The sequence below is a fragment of the Macrobrachium nipponense genome, chromosome 24, assembly GCF_015104395.2.
Source record: "Macrobrachium nipponense isolate FS-2020 chromosome 24, ASM1510439v2, whole genome shotgun sequence".
Lineage (NCBI taxonomy): Eukaryota > Metazoa > Arthropoda > Malacostraca > Decapoda > Palaemonidae > Macrobrachium > Macrobrachium nipponense.
In genome coordinates, this window is record NC_061091.1 from 55,139,276 (window position 1) to 55,161,775 (window position 22,500).

General features: G+C 36.3%; 1 protein-coding gene across 1 annotated transcript in view; it reads left to right on the forward strand.

The window, feature by feature from the left end:
- The window catches only part of LOC135205644 (tyrosine-protein phosphatase 10D-like), a 247,217-nt gene that overhangs the window by 68,393 nt on the left and 156,324 nt on the right, over positions 1–22,500 (forward strand). The window contains 2 exon segments of the mRNA XM_064236462.1: positions 12,266–12,538; positions 16,218–16,321. Of these exon segments, the coding sequence (XP_064092532.1) occupies positions 12,266–12,538; positions 16,218–16,321 (377 nt within the window).

The window sequence follows — 22,500 nt, forward strand, 5'->3', positions numbered from 1 at the left end:
TTACCAACAGATGCGACATCCGACAGAAAACTGAAAAAAATGATAATTAATTTTTTTTGACAGAGAAAGAGAGAGAGAGATAGACGCCAAAGGTCAGCTGTCAGGGGAGTAAAGGCTTTTGAGTTAATTTGATGACAATCATCTAATGCAGGCGACTGCATCAATAACGCATCATTAAATGGAGTGATTTTAATGTTCTTTCTTATGATTACTTTGATATAATTGGGCTTAACGATGGGGTTCCCACCGAACCCTTCGCTTCTTTTAAGTGGAAACGCGTTGCCTGTCCGTTAAAGTTCGCTCACGGCAGAATTTAGTGACAGCAGAGCTACTCATTCAAATCTTAACTTTTTCCCTTCCAGCCGTGTCGCTGCGACCCTTGGAAGTCTACCTACTTCCTGGTGCATATTAAATCTCTGGTTGCCAGAGGTACAGTCGGTTTTTTTATGCAAAGCAGCTATGCTGCTCTGCCTCGCTCATGACAAAGAGTAACTTAAACCTCAACACCTAGATCCATATATGTAGCTATATACCGAGTGTGCCTTTATAAAACTTAGTTCGATTTATCAAACACAATAAATTAAATGACGAACCTTCTATAATTAAAATATGACATATCTTCAACTTTTTATTTGTCTCAATAAAACATTGTTAGAATATTGAGACAATCCTCCGCAGTTGGATTGTAACAAACCGGTGACATAATTTGTCATGCAAAACATCTAACTTTTGGCCTTAAGACTTGCAATTTTCTCCCCTGGGCAGTCTCTAAAATAATTTTTCAGATCCACCCTTAAATAAACTTCCTCAACAAACATTATTCACAAAAACATGGTTTACTTTTTGGAAAATGACAAGTAGTGGAGACTTCTGACGTGTCGGCTAAAACTTTCAGGAGATGCTTAGACAAACCTCAAGTGAATTGTGTCAAAACTTTAAGGATTAGTTTTGACAGAATTTCATTTACAAAGTACCTGCTTTTGGCATTAATTGATTGCATGTTTTTGAGCCACGACAGGCATGCCCTCGAGAACGCGGTTTGCCAAATCTTTCATGAATGTAGGCTGTATTGACAAACATTATTTGCTTTGCTTTCCACAATATCCATTTTGGTTTTGATGAAATAAAAATATCCATTAAACTTGTAACAAATTTATAAGCCAATAAAAGTAGCCATTGAAATCTTTTAGTAAGTTAATCTGTGGCAAATGTTCAAGGAACCAAACATAGACAAATTTCTATATAGGTAAACTTTGGCATAGCCTCTAGAGGGTCATTTTGTCAAACTTGAAGATATAATCTGAAATACTTCAATTAGTTACACTCTGGTAAGTTTCCAGAGGCTGAACTTGACAAACCACCTGTAACAAGTTACATCTCTGGAAGACCGACTTAGTCGCACCAGCAGCGGAAGTGGAGGTAGTTACGTCATTCACTTCGTTGCTTAATATAATTGTTATTCGTTAATGAAATGGAAATTTTGGCCAGTCATCGTGACGTAACGATCGCAACCCGACTGTGAGGAAGAATGATTCGCATCGAGTCACGATCATTTTGATATTGTGTCGGTTGATTGTTACCATTTCAACATAACTCTTGCGCAAAGGGGCTTTCTTCTGGAAGCAGGTCATGAACCAATGTGTATATATATATATATATATATATATATATATATATATATATATATATATATATATATTTTATCACATCACCGTGATTCATATACATGCATTAAGCTACAAATGCCCTTAAATATCCAATTAGATCTACTTCGGAAGTGATATATTTTCATATATGTTAACCGAAGGGGAATTTTTAAGTTGATAATAATTTTGTCCTCTCGTGGTTTCGAACCAGCAGACAGAAGAGAAATCAGTACTTCAGTGACATTACCGAAGTTGTTGGCCGAGTCGGTAATGTCACCGAAGTCCTGATTTCTCCTCTGTCTGCTAGTTTGAATCCACGAGAGGACGAAATTATTATCAACTGAAAGAATTCCCCCTTTGGTTAATATATATGAAAATATATTAATTCCGAGGATAGAGCGAATTGGATATTAAAGAACATTTGTAGCTTAAACTGAATATCCAGTAAACTTGTTACAAATTTATAAGCCAATAGAAGTAGCCATTGATATCTATTAGTAAGTTAATCTTTTACAAGTGTTCAGAACCCTAACTTAGGTAAATTTTGATATAGATTTATATGTACTTTGCCTACTTACATTTACACAAATTATAAATATATATATATATATATATATGTATATATATATATATATATATATATATATATATATATATATATATATATATATATTGTACGCAGAGTACCGTATTATTCAAAATTGTCAGGTTAGTTCCCTGGGACTTCCTGACTCTTAGAAGACAGACTCAATCCTTCGCGTTTCTTCCCGGTGAAGTGGATGTTATTCGAAGCACAGATGGGGTGATAGGCCAGGGCTGGCGACCTCTACTCGTCATTCTAAGGGAATAATAATTTAAATTGCAAATAAACTGCTGATGAATGAATTGTCGAAATGTTACTTTTATTTTAGGGTTGAATTGATGATGAGGGGTGGGGTGATGTAGCAACTGATTTTATTATTATTATTATTATTATTATTATTATTATTATTATTATTATTATTATTATTATTATTATTATTATTATTATTAATATTATTATTATTATTATTATTATTATTATTATTATTATTATTATTATTATCATTGTTGTTGTTTTTGTTGTTGTTGTTGTTGTAAAAAGAGAATGTCTTTAATGTGAATGCGTAAAATTAAAACCAACTTGAAGTAACCTAAATTGCTAAAAGATATGACTAAATATTGACAATGATAAAAATAACACGAATATACAGCGATAAGCCTATACAAATGTATACTATGATTTAAAAGTAAGATATCATATTTTTGCAATGTATACTGTGCATGAGCTTTTGCATAATTGTGTGCACCTGTGTGTTACCGTGTACGTACACACTACGATCATGGGGCATTTTGTTGAAGTTTGATAAAGCTGTATATCGTCTGCTATACTCGTGAATATATTGATTTCTTTTTACTGAGGGACTGTCTAATTGATCATTATTTGGTCGGAGTATGCAGTTGTGCATCTCGGTGTTTCTTTCCCTGTACCTCCTTTCATATTCTCTTTCTTTCATCTTACTTTCCACCCTCTACTATTTAAAATCTTTTTACTGTCAATTTCTGGTTCAGCCGCCGAATGACCTCACAGCTCCCAGCTTCTGGGCCTTTGCCCTAAAATTTATATTCTGACCTGTGTATCCCGGTGGTACACAAGGTTCCCTGGCTTGAATGCTGAGAGAGATAGAGAGAGGAGAGGAGAGATGAGGAGAGTGGAAGGGCGCCTTCGAAGAGGTTGGTTGAATATAGAAGCGCCTTCAAGACCAGTTGTGTTAATTTTACTTTGGAAAGTTTTGTGTTTTTCTTTTTTGGATGGTTTTTTTTTTTTTTTTTTTTTTTTATTAAAGTTTGTTTGTTACGCCTCATTTGCACGGTAAAGATAAGGTGCGTACGAACCCTGTGAAGTAATTTTATTGTACCAGTTAAGTAAGTGTGTTTCTCGAATATGGGTTTGTAATTACAGGAAAGTTATGTAAACTTTAGAATCTATATAGTGGATAGAATTTATTTTAAAGAAAATATTATTGTCGATTTTTGGATTAGATTTCACACAAAGGCTGAAGGGAATAGAATATATTCTTTCCTTCTGCAAATATACTATTCAATTTCCTTAATGGGAATGAATTATATTTTCGTTGCACTTAACTTCTTCGTGTTATATTTCTCAGTTGCGATTAGATAAAGCATTTCCTTTATAGCTTGAGAGAACGATTTCAGTAATCATTTTCTAGTGGTAAGATTTTCTGTGACGGAGTCTGACAGTTTCTGTAATATCCTCCTCGGCCCCGTAATCCTCCCTCCCCCCCTGGCCCAGTCATTTTCTCTACGGCAGCAGTTCTCCAATTTATGAGAGGTAATTAGAGCTCGGTCTCGATTAGAAATCTAACCAGACCCTCGAGAAATCTTCATTATATTCTTCACCAAGGGGGCTGCTACCCCGAGCACGAGGCTTTGAGAATTCTCTCTCTCTCTCTCTCTCTCTCTCTCTCTCCTCTCTCTCTCTCTCTCTCCTCTCTCTCGTGAAGCCTTTGAAGCATTCAAGCCAGATGTAAGAAGCAAAAACAAACGATATTAAAATACTGAAGGCTAATCAATTTATAATTTTTTTTAATTCGTTTAAACATCAGAAACACAGGAGGGTAATTTACATGTTACAAATCTAAGTGTATATATTATTATATTATATTATATTTATTCATTATTATTCATTATTATTATTATTATTGTATGTATGTAATGAATATTAACGCCTCATTTTCTCAGTGCATAGTAGGATTCCAAAAAGTAGACTGCCCATAAAGGCAAGGAGAGAAAATATGTGAGATGTAGGTAATGCAAAGGTAAATTAAGAAGCGGTGTATAGAAGGAGTTTAAGCAGAAAGACAAACCAGAAACCTAAAGGCTAGTGATGCACAGCACATTAAAGTAGCTGTAGTCAAAATGCCCATAGTGCAGGCATTGCAAAAACGAGTTTATGTGACTGGTTATATATTGCTTAAGCACTTCAGTTACACTTTTCGGTATAAGCTCCTTACTCTGTAGTTAACCCTCTCTTGGAATTCATATTAGATGAAGGTTGGAGGCGCAGGATTTCCAGGAAGGGTGGAGGTAGTTAGGAAGTCTTATTTTCAACCCTTCATGTAGCCTCCCCAAGCTGTGCTGCCTGACTCGTGGGCTGCGTGTGATAGAAGGTCAACCTTATGAACTACTAGTTTTTTGACAATTGTTCCTTGGGTGCACGGTGAAGTAGAAAGTAACATAAAGTAATCCTGACTGTTAATAGGAGGTCGATTTTAAGTACAGATTGCAGGAGGTCGACTTTAGATTGGTCTGAGCAGAGTCGTGTGGGCTGCTCATTAAGTGTCCATGTGTCAGACGGGGTATGGCCTATACGTAGACGTGTCAGAATTACTTGTTCATGTCTCTCTCTCTGATATGATGAACTCCATTTTCCAACATCAGGTTTATTTGCTTTAATTTGTTATTTTCTGACTCTTCATTCCAAATATGTTGCCATTTCCTTAAAATACCCATCTTTATGTATGTTACATAATCACTCATTGGGAGATTCACACTTGATCTTGTCATTTGTATTGCTTCTTTGGCTGCTTTGTCAGCCTCTTCATTTCCTTTGATCCCTACATGGGCAGGGATCCAACATATTTCTACTTTTTTCCCAATAATATCTAATTTATGAAGTGATAATTTAATTTGTTGTACTATATTATTTTTTGGTTTGTAACTCTGGATGGCTTCTATGGCACTTCTCGAGTCGCTAAAAATCACAAAATTATTGAGTGATGTTTCTTTAATTATTTTTATGGCCGAGGCTATTGCGCAAAGTTCTGCTGTGAATATTGAAGCTGTATTAGGAAGAGAGAATTGGATGATTTGTCCTGGGACACTGCAGCATATCCCACTCCATGTTCCGATTTAGATCCATCTGTGAATATTGCATAATGTGGACCTTTTCGGTTCATATGTTCTATTGTATGTTGTCTATGGTGTGATGGCGTATATAAGTATTTTTTTGATAAATATTTTAATTGTGTGCAAGTTTTCATTTTATTCATTGTCCAAGGCGGAGGTAATTTTACTACTGGAGGAATTTGTATATTCACATTTAGTGACTCAAACAGTCTTTCTAGCTCTAATTGGGAAAAGGGGTGGATGATTGTTTATAAAAATATCTCTGAGTTCAAATAATTTTTTTGTTGGAGAATCGCTTGTCCTAATTCTCAGAGCATTCTTCATTATAACAAGCTCTCTATGGAGAGAGAGAGGTAGTTTCACCACATTCAACCTGTAAGGAAGAGGTCGGTGATGATTTAAAGGCTCCTGAACATATTCTAAGGCCCTCATTATGAACTGGGTCCAACGTTTTCAGTGCTGCGTCTGACGCCGAGCCATATACTTCGCTACCGTAATCAATTATAGATAGGACTGTTGCTTTGTACAGTAATGTAAGGGTTTGTCTATCGGCTCCCCAATTAGTGTTTGATAATTTTCTAATTAGATTTAATGCTTTTTTACATTTTGATTTCAAGTATGTTATGTGTGGTTTCCAGTTTAAGTGCGAGTATCAAACACTAAACCTAAAAATTTTGCAGTTTGTCTAATTGGTATACTATGATTTCTGATTTTTAAATCTATTACTTCATCATTCATCCATCTTTTATCTTTATAAAATACTACTGCTTGAGTCTTATGTATGGATAACTTAAATCCTACAGATGAGGTCCATTCATTTATTTTTATAATACTTTTATTAATGATGCGTTCTGCATGTTTAATACGAGAGGCTGAATAATATATGGCAAAATCATCCATGTAAAGGTTGCTTTTAATTCCAGTGGGTAGATTTTTATTAATATCATTAATTGCCAGGGTAAACAGTGTGCCACTAGGACACTTCCCTGTGGAACACCATTTTCAAGTGGAAATGTTCTCGATAATACATCATCGATTCTCACTTGAAAGCTACGATTTGTAAAAAGTTTTGGATGAACCTAGGTAAATGTTCCCGAATGTTGTTATTTTGTAAAGTTTTAATATAGGGTACCTCCAGGTAGTATCATAAGCCTTTTCGATGTCAAAAAAGACTGCTACAGTTATTTGCTTTCGCTCAAATCCTCTTCGTATATGGTCTTCGAGGTTAGAGAGAGAATCTAACGTAGATCTGTTGCACTGTGACCCAAATTGAGTGGGAGTCAAGATTTTATTTTCTCGAATGTGCCATGTTAATCGAGCATTTACCATTTTTTCTAGTAACTTGCACAAGCAACTTGTTAGAGAAATTGGTCTGTAGTTTATTTGCTCACTTGGATCTTTTCCAGGTTTGGGGATAGGAATAATTTTAGCTTTACGCCATTCATCAGGAAATAAATTTCTAAGCCATAAATGATTATAAAATTGTAACAAGTATGTCTTCGCCAGAGGTGCTAAGTGGCAGATCATCTCAAAACAAATATGTCACCTCCAGGAGCATGATTTATTGCTGTTAGTGAGAGCATATTCAAACTCTTCCATATTAAATTTTCTATTATAATATATGTCTTCTATTGTTTCGAAATTTTATTGTTATTAGTTCTATATTATTTTTCTTTATGCGGAAGTGATCATCTAAATTTCTGTCACTACTTACATTCGCTAAGTTTTCTCCTATTATATTACTCATTTCTTTTGGATCGAGTATTCTTTTTCCGTCTTTTAATATGGCATGTCTGGGTGGTTTCATATGGGTACCATTTATTTTCCTGAATTTTTCCCATATTTTTTTTATGGGAGTATTATTAGAGAGATCTGATACATATTTCCTCCATGAAATTATTCTTCCTTGAATTACTTCCTTTCGAAATTTTGCAGATATTTTGTTGTATATAGGTTTTATGTCTCAATTTCTAGTAACAATATAATCATTTTTTGTAAAGTACTTTCTAATATGGTAATGGTGTTTTTATTTATTTTACTGAACTTTCTATTCAAATTATCCAATCGTCTCCATATTGAGTGTTTTATATTTATTAATTCTGTTAGCTTTTCGGACCACCATGGAACTTTGTGTTTTTGTTGGATGGGGTTTTGAGTTTGGTATTGCTTTATCAGCAGCATTTTTGATGAAAATGAACAAGAAACTTATTAGTTTCATTATGGTCTTTTAGATATTCAAATGGTGGTATACTTCTAGTATGCATTTCATATTGCTCCCAGTCTGCTTTATAAATATTATAGTGAGGAACGTGTTTTGCTGGGTTATTTTGTAAAAGGAAATTAATATTGGGAATGATCACTGGTGTACAAGTCATCAATTGTGTTCCAATCTAATCTGTCAACTATACTTGTTGAACATAGAGTTAAGTCTACAGAGGAAAATGTTCCATGTGTTTTTGAATAATATGTGCTAACTTCATCATCATTTATTACAACATATGTCATTTGAATCTATAAGTTTCTTCTACTTTACTTCCTGCTCTATTTGAGTTTGAACAGTTACAGTCCCATATGGGTTGTGAGCATTAAAATCCCTACTATTAACATAGGTTCTTTGGCATTTTTAAGTAATTCTCCAAGTTTATCAATATTGTAATTTTTATTTGGTTGGTTGTATAAATTATAAATGATATAATTATAGTTTTTAATTCGAATTTTAATACCTGATATTTGGAGGTCAGCTATGTTTACAGGTACTTTGTCATAACATACTTTGTTATGTACATATATGGCTGTACCTAAATTTCCTTCTTCTACCTGTGATGTTGATATTAAGGTATATTTACCTATTGTTGGAATTGTATTATTGACATGTTGTAGACATAATATCATTGGTTCATATTCCGTTTAATAACCTTTGTACTTCTCCCAGGGTGTAATCTGGTCTGTAGACCATTTACGTTCCATTGTAATAATATAACTTTAAGAAAATATTATGTTATATCGGTCGTGTTTTGTTTTCTTTTTTTGTATTATCATCAACTTGAATTTTTCTAAAATTTTATTTACCACATTCAGTTGTTTATCTTTATAAATATTTTAAGTGCTCAATGCCACATACATCCTTTTTCATGGGTGTTTAAATCGGTGGCCTCTTTCTTTCTATATTTCATAAAATTTCTTATAATATTTGTTAAGCAATCTTTTGTAATATTTTTGTTATCTTTGCACAATGCAATGAAGCAATCATTGCAGCCACATGTGTTGTCATGTATATATACTGCTTTATTTGTTCTTATTGTACCGATTATTGGTGATGGAGTAATCTCATCACCCTTGACATAGTCACCATCATCCATGGTATGGTTCTCCTCCACTTCTTTGGTTTTTTTGGATCTCTGCATCCATAGGTTTTGGGTTTTTTATTATTTTAGGAGATAAAGGTATGTCCACATTTTGTTTTTGTTCTTTCTTCATATCTTTTGGTTTTTGGTTTGACCGATGTTTCTCTGATTATAGTTGGTTTCTTTGTTTTTGGTGGTGTTCTCTCTAAAGGTCATTTTTTTTTCTTTAATTTTCGGTACATCACAACTTCCTACTTCCACCTCTGTGATAGTATTTTCTTGTGCTTCTATATGCATTAACACCTCAAATGAATTTGATAGAATATTATCTAATTCATTTGCACTTGTTTCCTGATTTTTTACTATCTTAGTTTTTTCCTGCATATTACAGACTTCGTCTTGAGATCTACTTTGTTGCATCTTGTTACTTCTATCTGTATGTTTTTTTGTTTCATTACTGGTTCCCGTTATAGAGGAATATGTACGTTTCTTAGCAAGGATCTTGAATTCCTCTCACTTTTAATTCTAATTTAGCCTCTGCTATAGGCATGCCTGTCCTTTCTTTTAACATTTTTAGTTCAGTGTTGTATATGTAATGTATGCATTCTTTGGATCTTGCATGATGATTCTGCTCACAGTTTACACACTTAGGTTCACCGCACTTCCATTTGGTGGTGTGTTCTGTAGATCCACAGTAAGCGCACACCGGTTCATTCCTACAATTTCTCTTTGTTTGTCCATACTTACTGCAATTTTGACACTGCAGTGGCTTTGGAATATAGGGTCTTAATTCTCTATTTTGACCTAGAATTTTTATTTTTTGAGGTAGATCTGAACCCTCAAATTTTATTTTTGCTATTTTTAGTATTTGTTTATTACCTCTTTTGCTTATTGCATCATAAACCTCGCAATCCTCTACCTTGGGGTATCTCTTTTTGAGAGAGTCTAACAGCATTTTCTTATTTATTGGCTCGTCGTTATTGTCAGGAAGTACGATGGTACCCTGGATACTGTTCATATTATCATGTTTTTTTACTTTGACAATAATGTTATCTATTGTTTTTAAAGACAAATAATCTTCAGACTGACTTTTTGTTGTAGCTTCTATAAGCCAAGTCTTTTCTTTTATTTTTCTGAACGACATTTCTGCCGTTGGATGGCTATTTAATAAGCAATTTTCCAATTTCAAAGCTGAAATATTTTGTTCTACTTCCATAGTAAGAAACCTTGACCAACTTCCACTCCCAAAGAGGGAGTCAAAGTGAGTCAAAGTTGGGTCATGTCGGTACTTAGGTTTCCTTGGTCTGGTATATGGTATTAAAGTTTTAATACCAACCTGGTCTTTGTGACTTGAGCTTTCTTCAGAGTGGTCCAAATCCGTTCCAGAAGTCGTGAGGGGGTTTGGTAAATTTTCCATATAATTAAGATTTAAATTTCGTCCAGGATGAGGTCCCTCTCACCAGGGAGGCCCAACTGGGGGAGGAGCAATACTGGGACACTCACCTGGATATACGCCATACCCACAATGCCTTAAGGGTCGTCAGTCCCATGAGATCGGACCCAGCACTGCAGACATGGCTTGACATAAAAATTTCTCCTCGCTCAACCACGTCAGGTACTTTAGTTTTACGGGTGAAGTGGCATGCCTTCCAACTCCACCCTCCATCAAGTTATAAGAGCAGTCAATTCAATAGTCCAAAATCATGCCAAGGTCGTCAACAAAAGAAGAAGAAGGGAAGAGGGAAAATTTATAAGAGGAGGAGTAAAGGAGTTAAAGGTCCCAATGTTCAGTTGGATCCCAAGCAGAGAGCATAGGCGTAAAGGGGCATACTCTCTCTGCAGTGGATCCCTAAGCCCCCCACCTCGTCAAGGAGTTGGGATCAGGGGGAGTTTAAGCAGAAAGACAAACCAGAAACCTAAAGGCTAGTGATGCACAGCACATTAAAGTAGCTGTAGTATAAATGCCTATAGTACAGGCATTGCAAAAACGAGTTTATATGACTGGTTGTGTATTATTTAAGCACTTCAGTTACACTTTTCTGTAGAATCTCCTTACTCTGTAGTTTAACCCTCTCTTGGAATTCATATTGGATAAAGGTTGGAGGCGCAGGATTTCCAGGAAGGGTGGAGGTAGTTAGGAAGTCTTATTTTCAACCCTTCATGTAGCCTCCTCAAGCTATGCTACCTGACTCGTGGGCTGCTTGTGATAGAAGGTCAACCTTATGAAATACTAGTTTTTGACAATTGTTCCTTGGGTGAACGGTGAAGTAGAAAATAACATTAAGTAATCCTGACTGTAATAGGAGGTCGATTTTAGGTACAGAGTGCAGGAGGTCGACTTTAGATTGGTCTTGAAGCAGGAGTCTGTATTTTCAGCATGTAATAGATGACTGTCGTTCACAAGGCCTTTAAGGTTTCTTGCAAGTTTCAGTGACGTGTAGTTTTATACTAGAAAGGGGCCACAACCCCTTGTTCGGTCATGCCCCATATTCGTCATTGACCCGGGACCACCAGGAAAGTGTCAGATCTGATGGCTGTCTTAAACCATCATTAATTTACTTTGTAAAGGAGTTAAAACTTTACCTGTAAGTCCCAATTTTATTGAATTTAAAATGGCCCGGTTGACCGTCAAGGACCCCAGATAGAAAACACCAACCTGTATCTTATGAAAAGAGAATTGCCAGTTGAAGATCAAAGGCAAGCTGTACATTAAAATATTTCATTATATCATTTGGAAGTGTTTAAAATGAGTGAAAAAGGTGTGTTCTGAGTGCGCATAAGAGCTGCAACTTGGTACATTATAGTATGATTCTCTCTCTCTCTCTCTCTCTCTCTCTCTCTCTCTATCTCCATATCTATATGTATATATATATATATATATATATATATATATATATATATATATATTATATATATATACGTATACGTATATATGATATATTATAATATATAATAAACATAAAAGTTGGTCTACCGAAATATAGTCCTTAGCTTTAAACCAGTGTTTTAATGGGCCTTTTATACTTGAGACGTATCTTGTTTTAACAAAATTTATTTACATACATACATACATAGTATATATATATATATATATATAGATTTACTATCTTCTGGGTTTGTTAGGTCCCATGGCAACGTTTACAATAACAGCATTATTATTATTATTATTATTATTATTATTATTATTATTATTATTATTATTATTATATTATTATTATAAAGGCAGGGCCTTACTTTTATACTCATTTCCAACTACGGACGACTGTCCTATACTTAAAAACTCGAAGACACCACTGACCTGTTCTTTCCGTCTCCTCCCACCAACAGTGCCACCGCCCCCGAGCAATCTCACGATCGACGTCCGGGGCGGGCGATCGGCTCTCGTGTCCTGGGATCCCCCGGGCACCGGCTCCTACACCGGCTTCAAGCTGAAGGTCATCCCCCTCTCGGAGCCAAAGAAAACGGAGGTCTTCATCGTGAAGACGCAGCCTCCCTTCCCCATCAAGAACCTCACGTCCGGGGCCTCCTACGAACTGCAGCTCCACACCGTCTACGACGGCATGGAGAGCTCTGCCTATATCTCTTCCAATTTTACGACGAGTAAGTAGTCCTGTTATTATTATTATTATTATTTATGTTAGGTTTCTCATTGCTACTACTACTACTACCAGTAATGGTTATGAGGGTTATTATTATTAGTACCACGATACAATTGGGTTCGTTCATTTTATTACTGTTGCGTTGTTTACTGTGGTCATTAAAGTACAACTTCTTATCTTTTTAATTATTATTGTTATTATTATTATTATTATTATTTTTTTTTTTTTTTTATTTTTTTTTTTTTTTTTTTTGCTCTATCACAGTCCTCCAATTCGACTAGGTGGTATTTATAGTGTGGGGTTCCGGGTTGCATCCTGCCTCCTTAGGAGTCCATCACTTTTCTTACTATGTGCGCCGTTTCTAGGATCACACTCTTTTGCATGAGTCCTGGAGCTACTTCAGCATCTAGTTTTTCTAGATTCCTTTTCAGGGATGTTGGGATCGTGCCTAGTGCTCCTATGATTATGGGTACGATTTCCACTGGCATATCCCATATTCTTATTTCTATTTTCAGATCTTGATACTTATCCATTTTTTCCCTCTCTCTCTCTTCAACTCTGGTGTCCCATGGTATTGCGACATCAATGAGTGATACTTTCTTCTTGCCGTTCTGATACCATAGTCCCAGAGGATCTTTGCCTGATCGTTTTCTATCACCCCCTCTGGTTGGTGCTCGTACCACTTATTACTGCAAGGTAGCTAATGTTTCTTGCACAGGCTCCAGTGGAGGGCTTTTGCCACTGAATCATGCCTCTTTTTATACTGGTTCTGTGCAAGTGCCGGACATTCGCTTGCTATGTGGTTTATGGTTTCATTTTTCGTATTGCACTTCCTACATATGGGAGAGATGTTATTTCCGTCTATCGTTCTTTGAACATATCTGGTTCTTAGGGCCTGATCTTGTGCCGCTGTTATCATTCCTTCAGTTTCCTTCTTTAGCTCTCCCCTCTGTAGCCATTGCCAGGTGTCGTCGCTGGCTAGTTCTTTAGTCTGTCTCATGTATTGTCCGTGCATTGGTTTGTTGTGCCAGTCCTCTGTTCTATTTGTCATTCTCCTGTCTCTGTATATTTGTGGGTCTTGGTCTACTTTTATTAGTCCTTCTTCCCATGCACTCTTTAGCCACTCGTCTTCACTGGTTTTCAGATATTGCCCCAGTGCTCTGTTCTCGATGTTGACGCAGTCCTCTATACTTAGTAGTCCTCTCCCTTCTTCCTTTCGTGTTATGTATAGTCTGTCAGTATTTGGTCTTGGGTGTAGTGCTTTGTGTATTGTCATATGTTTCTTGGTTTTCTGATCTATGCTGCGGATTTCTGCCTTCGTCCATTCGACTATTCCTGCGCTGTATCTGATTACTGGCACTGCCCATGTGTTTATGGCTTTTATTATATTTCCGGCGTTGAGTTTTGACTTGAGTATCGCCTTGAGTCTCTGCATATATTCGTTCCTGATCGTGTCCTTCATCTCTTGGTGTTTTATATCCCCTCCTTCCATTATTCCCAGGTATTTGTATCCAGTCTCATCTATGTGTTTGATGTTGTTCCCTTCTGGTAGCTTTATCCCTTCAATTCTCGTTACTATGCCTTTTTGTATGTTGACTAAGGCACATTTTTCTATTCCAAACTCCATCCTGATGTCCCCAGATACAATCCTTACAGTCTGGATTAGGGTATCTATTTCCTTGATGCTCTTACCATACAGCTTGATGTCGTCCAGGAACATCAGATGGTTGATTCTGTATTATTATTATTATTATTATTATTATTATTATTATTATTATTATTATTATTATTGGTAGTAGTAGTCTTGCAGTAGTAGTAGTAGTAAAGTAGCACTGGTAATTAACCTTATTCGTCTTTATTCCCTAAAAACGTAATGTATCATTCAGTTTTACATGTAAACAACACAAAGAAAGAGATTTCAGTCCTTTAGCTCATGAGCCTTATGCCTACCTGTCCCCTAACAGGGGATGTTAAACATGACTCAAATCATTATTATTGTTGTATGATGTTTGCATTAGTAACAGTAGTAATTGATGTTGTTCGAGGAGTTCGGGGCCTTCGTGTGTGGATGTTTTAATACAATCTGTCCCTTGACCGTGCAGTCCTTGTTGATTTTCGATGGGGAATTCTCTGTCTTTTTCCATGTTTACCGAAGAGGCTTGGGATCACCACAGCGCTTTCTTTTCTTAGAGTGCCTAAACGGAAGTGCTCAAATCTTTCTTGTAAACTTATCCTTCCGGTTCTGAAATGAAGCACCATACTCTGGGCGCGTTGGGTTCTTTGTGACTAACTTTAACTTGTACTAGGTCGCAGTTTTTATAGCAAGTTCCGGCGACGTTTGTGATTTTGCAAGAGGGAAATACTGGTCCCGCTGTCAACCCTGCATTTTAATCTGTTTTGGGATCGGCGTGAACTCTCTTGGCAGAGTTTATTGCGGAAAGAATCCATGTGATCTTGCTTGTACCATGAAGGACACGTGTCGTATAAACAATTCACTGCATGACGTTTTCCGTTTTCGTCAGTCTCCAGTCTGCCGGGCAAAACTCGCCAGCGACATTATTGCGAATCGGGCTTTGATTTTCATGGCATTCTCGTCGAAAGACTGGCACGTGAAGGTCACTCGCTCACTTGCCGTTCCAGCGTTGATTCGACAGACGCGTCTCTGGTTGTCTCATAGATATGTCCGACCTTTGCAAGCTCGCGCGCGTGGTTGGGGCAGCCTTTGTACTTTTTTTTTGAGACGGCTTATTCGGTGCGAGTTCAGCCTTGCTTTCTCTTATGGAGCCACCCCGTGATAAGGGAAACAGCTCATCATTATATATATGTATAGCAATGTATGTGAAAATAAGTCCATAAAAACACTACATTATATACACATTGCAACCATATGTTTCGAATACCAAAGACATGCTTAAGAAGAGACCATAAGATTAACTGCTCGGTGTGTATCTACTGTTTTTATGGGCTTGTGTCTTCATAGTACACTGTCAGATTGCAGTAAAAGACATATATACATAATATATATATATATATATATATATATATATATATATATATATATATATAGAAGGAGAGAGAGAGAGAGTATTACTGTTATAAGCACAACGCTATATGATTTTGACATTTCCTGTTGTGGCCGCATGTAACATTTTAATTATTTGCATTCATTAATCGGATTTCTTATTTTTTTATTTGTATTTCAGCGTCAGTAAAATAATACAACAAATACATTCAGAATTGACTCCAGCATTTTTGTTTGCTTTCCTTGCCAATGACTTGAGAATTTAGATTTGGTTAACATAATTAATAAATGCATAGCTATATTCCCTCTCGCGTTTGTCTACATTTGGTAAACATCTATAAATTCTATTGTAAAAGTTTAGTGGAAGATGCTGAAAGTAAAGAAGTTTTACTAACAATTTAACTAGATGCAGCTTAATGTAGTGTATGTGATTGTTATATTTGAAAAAATAGTTTTGTGGCGTTTGGGATATTTTGTTTCATTTAGAAACCCGTTTAATCCTATCAACATAACCTTTGTTTCGTATCGGATGTCTTATCTGATTTAGTTTTGTAGATTTTAGTTTCTCTATAATATATATATTTTAATGTAAGTAATTCCATTATATTAGAGTAATATATAGACGGATTATAAAGAACCCCTTCCCAAATCTCCGCAGGACCCAACGCTCCAGGGAGATTCATCGTGTGGTATCGGAACGAGACGACCATGTTGGTCCTGTGGCAGCCGCCATACCCCGCTGGATTCTACTCCCATTACAGGGTAAGTTGATCCCTTCTATTATTCAATTGGGAGGAAAAGGAGAAGGCCACTGCCAGGAGGTTGGGCACGGGGGTTGTGGGGAGATGGGGGTGGGGGGTGGTTGCTGGAGAACTTGGAAGGAGTGGGCTCAGAGGGTTGAGGGCATTGTTGTGATAATAGGTGTTCCTTTTGGTTTGGTGAGGAAGGATATCGACAATGGCTCAAGTATGTTTGAAGGGAGATCTTCGCTTTGCATTGTGGCTAAACAGGCAGAGGCCTCGTTCATGGCCAGCACTTGCCACCCGTTACTATGCTAGGGTTTCAAGGTTTGAGTTTGAAGAATGTCGAATATCAACACTCACTACACTGTATTTTGAGGATTTTAAAAAGAAAAAAGCCGTCTTCCTCCATTACCGAGTAGGAAAATGTTCAATCACTGAATGTGTTGACACTATTTTTAACCGAAACCTTTTGTAGAGGCATATCTTGACATCTTCTTCAGTGGTGGAAGAGTTAATGAATATGATAAAAAATAGTTTCAATATACTCACTAAATATCCTTGGAATTTTGTTGCACTCCCTCCCTAACGACAAGTAAAAATAGATTCTGATTAAAATCAGCGGGACAGATTCACTTGCGGGGTTATAGCAAGATATTATTATTATTATTATTATTATTATTATTATTATTATTATTATTATTATTGCTTTCGCCTATTCATAGGAAACAATCATATAGGCTTCCGAAGTTTAGAAAGCGTATGTATGACCAAATTCATCTTATGCCACAATAGTCCCGTGGCATATAAATATATAAGAAACTCTCGCCGGAAAAGTTGAAATGATCGTAGGGTCTACTATGTTTATTTTTAACTTTTCCTGCGAGAGATTTTTATATATGTGACTAAAGGGAAAACTATAGAGATTTTTGAAAATACAATAATGACTGGAGATGAAGTACACCAAACAGCAGCAGTCGAAAAATAAAGTGGTGAAATTTAACTCAAGAGGCAACTCTCTCTCTCTCTCTCTCTCTCTCTTTGAGAAAATTCATTAATCTCTCATTTCTTTTCACTACAGGGAAGTCGATTATAATTTTCTAAAAATTTCTGTCAGTACCGGAAGATCATTAGAAACCGTATTGGCCTCGCTTTTTGGATACTAGAGTTTCAATTCCCTGATAAATTAAGTTAACCCTGTGGGTTTTTTTTTTTTTTTTTTTTTTTGTTTTTTTTTTTTTTTTTTTTTTTTGGGGGGGGTGGGTTGGGGGTGGGGGGGTGGGGGGGGGGGCACTTGTTTGGTTTTCTTTCAGCTTTCGTTGCTGCGAAATTTCTTGTCAGTGTCTTAGGTTTTTCTCGTTTTTATTAAACGTTTTGTTATTAGGCCCTCTCATGTCTTTTGATGTCCCAACCCTGCATTTTATTACTGAATTTGTTACGTGTCTGGTTTAGTTTCAGTGACTGATTCCTGCCGTGTTTTATTTTCTTCTCTGTTTCTGCCTCAATGTTGTGTGGGATGTAATGTCACCAAGCTTTGCAGGATATCGTCGAGCGCAAATAAACGTCAGATGAATATCGGTGGTATTGTCATCCGTACATGGCCCTTTCGTTTTCTTTCTCACTCCTATTTACTCATTTGCTATTGTACGACCTTGAAATTTTCCAAGCCAAGTTCTGTTCTCTTTAAAAAATTTTCTCTCTCTCTCTCTCTCATGTCCCTTGTATCTTTTTTGTTTCATGTTTATTTTACATTCGGTTTGACGTAAAATGGAACTGTTTGGTCTTTGAATATTTAGCAGTAAAAACAAAAGCCTTTCTATTGTATGTTTTGTATAACTTTTAATAATACTGCGGCATAAAACACTTTGATATTAAAATGTAATACTTTGGTATAAAAATGTTCATCCTGTCGATGTTTTGTAACATCGTTATAGCTAGAAAATTCGAAATCTATATTTCCTTTCTCTTTATTCATTTGTGTGTTTACAAAGTCTATCGGGGTGCGCCGGAATAGAATGATTCACATTTAAACTTATTGGGCTTCGGAAGACAATTATAATGGAACTGGTCAGCGAACAGGAACGAAAGAAAAATGAAATTGTACACATATCTCTCTTCTCTACGTTCACACACCACATTACACACACACATTCTCTCTGCTCTTCTTCCCTTCTATCTCTCCTCCTCAATTCGTCACTTTCTTCTCCAGCTCCCCCGCCTCTGGTTCCGCACTTCCTCTTCCTATTCTTTTACTCTTCCTTGGCATCACTGGCTCTCTGCTCAACAGTGGACACAATCTGTAATGTGCTCAATGCCATTCTTGCCTCGTAACAAGCTGTGGCGGCTCTCTTTTTGAGAGGTTATGTGTGCAATTTATTCAGTGTGTGTCTTTGCCTTCGTTATGAAAGTTTACTGTCTACACTCTAACCTTGGTAATGATGTCACCGTTGCAATTCGATGTGGTAACTGAAACCATCGTTCCATTTCGTCCTGGGTACTGAAATCACTGTTGCACTTTGACCTAGTATTGAGATTACCCAGCCAAGTCAAGCCACCTGATATTTCTTAAGAGGTGGAGTGTTGCAGAGCTAATCATTTTATTGTCTCCATTGGCGTGGATTTACATGCTAGCATTATTCTTTTTTTTTTTTATGTTATTAGTATTATTTAACAGGTTTGATTATTTAACAAATACTGATTTGTTACTTTGACCTTTTGACTGTTATATACTTTATTATTGCCACATCGTTTAATCTCTTACTAATTTCGTTCAACTTGCTGTAAAATGAAATCATAATAGGAGGGATTAAGAAATTCGGATAACGCGCGAATGGCATGCAACATGATTTGCAAATATATCATGTATTTTTTCAGGAAATGAATTAAGAGTTGAATTTAGCACTTTTATGGTGAAAAAATGAGACCGGCATGGCTACAGATTGAAGTTCCGTTGTTGAACGGGAAACACAGAGTGAAAGAGAGAGTTACGTTCTCCAAGTGTCGACATTCCTATGCTATTTTGAAGGGACGTCAGTCATATTTCTCGTTAATCAGGAAGTCTCCGGGGCTAAATGAGCAGCCATTCAAGGTGCGTTTAAACCACTTGTCAAGAAAGAACTGGGTGGGGCTTTTAACCACGAAGGAAGCGGCATAATTGCCTCTTAAAGGTAGAAAGATTATTATAAGTCATAACAACCGTTGTAGGAAGATAATTCCAAAGCTTGGCAGTGAAGGGAAAGAAACAGTTGTCGAATCATTTTTCCAAGGAATACAGACTCTATGGAAGTCTTTTTTTTTTTTTACACTGTTTCTGTTAGCAAGAGGTCAAGAGCAGTTGAGTTATAACAATGTATGTAGTTATGGCTTTTGTACCTCGTAAACTGCATTTAAATTTTCCTGTCAGAATTCTGTTTGCACTCAGTATTGCTGATGTTGATTATGAAGTATTTATAAATGATTGTTGTTTCTGATTTGGTTTTCTTTTGATCAGTAATTCAATACATATGATTGAAGAGTGCTGCAAGATTCGTCTCAAGTAATTACTAACGAATACTGTATAGACATAAGAATGGGCATCCTCATGAAGAATAGATGAATGTATTTAATAACATGAAGTACAAGGCAACGAGGATTTCCTTGTAAGCGTCATTTTGAATCCAACAAAGGGTCTTGTCAATATTTTTTCCACAACATACGGGCCAATCGAAGACATGGGTACTTGGCATTCTGAGAGGTTCCATAACCATAACCTTGAGGGACCCCACCCCTGTTATTAGTCTCACATCGGTAATATTTATAAAGGCAATTCCATGACAAGGTCGCCTCAATGACTGAGTGTTACAATTATCTAAACCCGATGCCTGAGTTCTTGTAATTACTCAGTCCGACTCCACACCTTCAAGTTCACGGGTTCCCGAGCTCATTGGGCAGACTCCGCGATTCGTCGCTCATTCCTGGGATGTCTTACGCATGCCTGCCTGCAGATTCCCTAGCAATAATTGCCAAGGACAGATGAGGATGCGGTTGAGATGCGTGAGGGATGTGGCTGGGCTTGATGCTTTCAGTGTGATCCTCATTTTCCTGAGGGATACATTTTACTCGATGGAGTAGCGATAATGATGATGATAATAATTGACTTCAGTTTTGAGGTCCCGTATGTTTACATAACTTCAAGGTGGACGCTTAGATGAGGATGCTCTTTCAAGTAATGAGTACAATTTGGTGAATATTATGTTCTGTAAGTAATGATGTTGCATTTCTCAACAATATAATCAGATCACGATTACGGAGTACTGCTCATTATTGACTCAGGTTTCCTTGACCACCTCCTGTACAAACGTGACCAGCACTTCTATGAAGGCGTATAACGAATCCATGACGCAATGGGTGTCGATAACGGTACTTATTGTTGCCGCATTTTATGCAGAAGAAACGTAAGAATTTTCTCCGATGTGTTGCTTCGTTTTTTCCTTGAGAGCAGCTTCATCGCCTTGTGTGAATTTCACGTCTCTCTCCGAGGTTGGTGAATGAGATTGATCGCTTCATAAACAGCCACTTCCACTCATGTGTCTTTCATAAGCGCCATGTTTTTCTTCCGGGCTCCACTTACCACTTTCAACGTTTTATATATTTTTGAGTAAATATGAGTATGACTTGAAAGTAACATTTATTTATATTGTCACTATGCCTCTGTCGTGGAACATTTTGTGATGTATGTCTATGACATATATGTTACATATATTTTATACATACTATATATGTGTCTGCGTGTGTATTTTTGTCTATGTATGAATATGCGGTATTTGTGTGTGGGCACGATTGCGTATTCCTGTTTGGGGCCTTGGCAGTTTGGCATTCTCAAATCCATCTAAAGGATCCCAGTGATCTTGGGTTTGTTCGTGACTCCGTGTCATTATGCGCATTATCGAATAGTATCTCAGCTTTTCCTAAGTATTCAGTCTGTTTGAGTTTCCTGGCAGCCTTTGTCGTGTTTATCTTAAAGGCTGGATAATGAACCAGTTCTTTGGTGGAAGAGTGCTACGCCATTAGTAGGTGTTTTTGCATTGACCCTTACTCTTAATAGTTTTACAGTAAGTGTTCGAGATTAAGGTGTTATTTGGCCTCTTAGTTTCCCTGAAATCAACGTATAATCTTCTTTTTTAGTTTTCTGTTAAAGAAAACTATTGAGATGGCTTTGTCTGTCCGTCCGCCCTCAGATCTTAAGAACTACTGAGGCTAGAGGACTGCAAATTGGTATGTTGATCATCCACCCTCCAAACATCAAACACAAAATTTCAGCCCTCTAGCCTCAGTAGCTTTTATTTTAATGAAGGTTAAAGTTAGCCGTGATCATACGTCTGGCACAGCTATAGATACAAACAACACCAGCCACCACCGGACCGTGGCTGCGAGTTTCATGCAGCATTATAAGCTTTACAGAAAACACGATTGCCAATTTTTACTTGTTTCTTTATATTTTGAGTGAAACACTTATAATTTATAACTTTAGAATTTCTACTCTCAGCATTTTTCCTTTGAAAGTGCTCTGTTTTTTTTTCAATCGAGAGTATTTTTCACCTGGTCAGTATTATTTTCTTCTAATTCAAATTTTGATTTCTTTAAGCAAATGAATATCAGGAAGTCTATGCGATTACATTGAACAAATTATAGCTTGATTTCATAAAAAGATATAATTTTGTATATTTACATATAAAAATTATATTATATATATATATATATATATATATATATATATATATATATATATATATTATATATATATATATGCAACTGATCTATCCCTTGGAAAACGGAGTCTTGATCAGAAAGAGTAAAACCAGCACTTGTACATAAAACATCCTTTATTTCTTATGACTACCGGTTTCGGAGTAACGTCTCCATCATCAGGTCTATACAAAAAACAGAAAGAAGAAAAAAAAATTAAAAATCACTAAATTACGATCGATCATTAGAATGAAGAATGTTACACAAAGGTTACATTGTTAATATATAATAAAAAAAAAACAAAAAATGTTAATGTACAAGCATAAAAAAGGGAAAGAAAAAGCAATAAAAAAAATAAATAAATAAATACCTGCATCATGAAGGCATACAAACATACACACTAAAAATTTAAAAACACAGCATCTCCGTGGACCTCTCGTTTGTTACTGAGGGAAGGTTTCAACTTTAAAGTGTAGA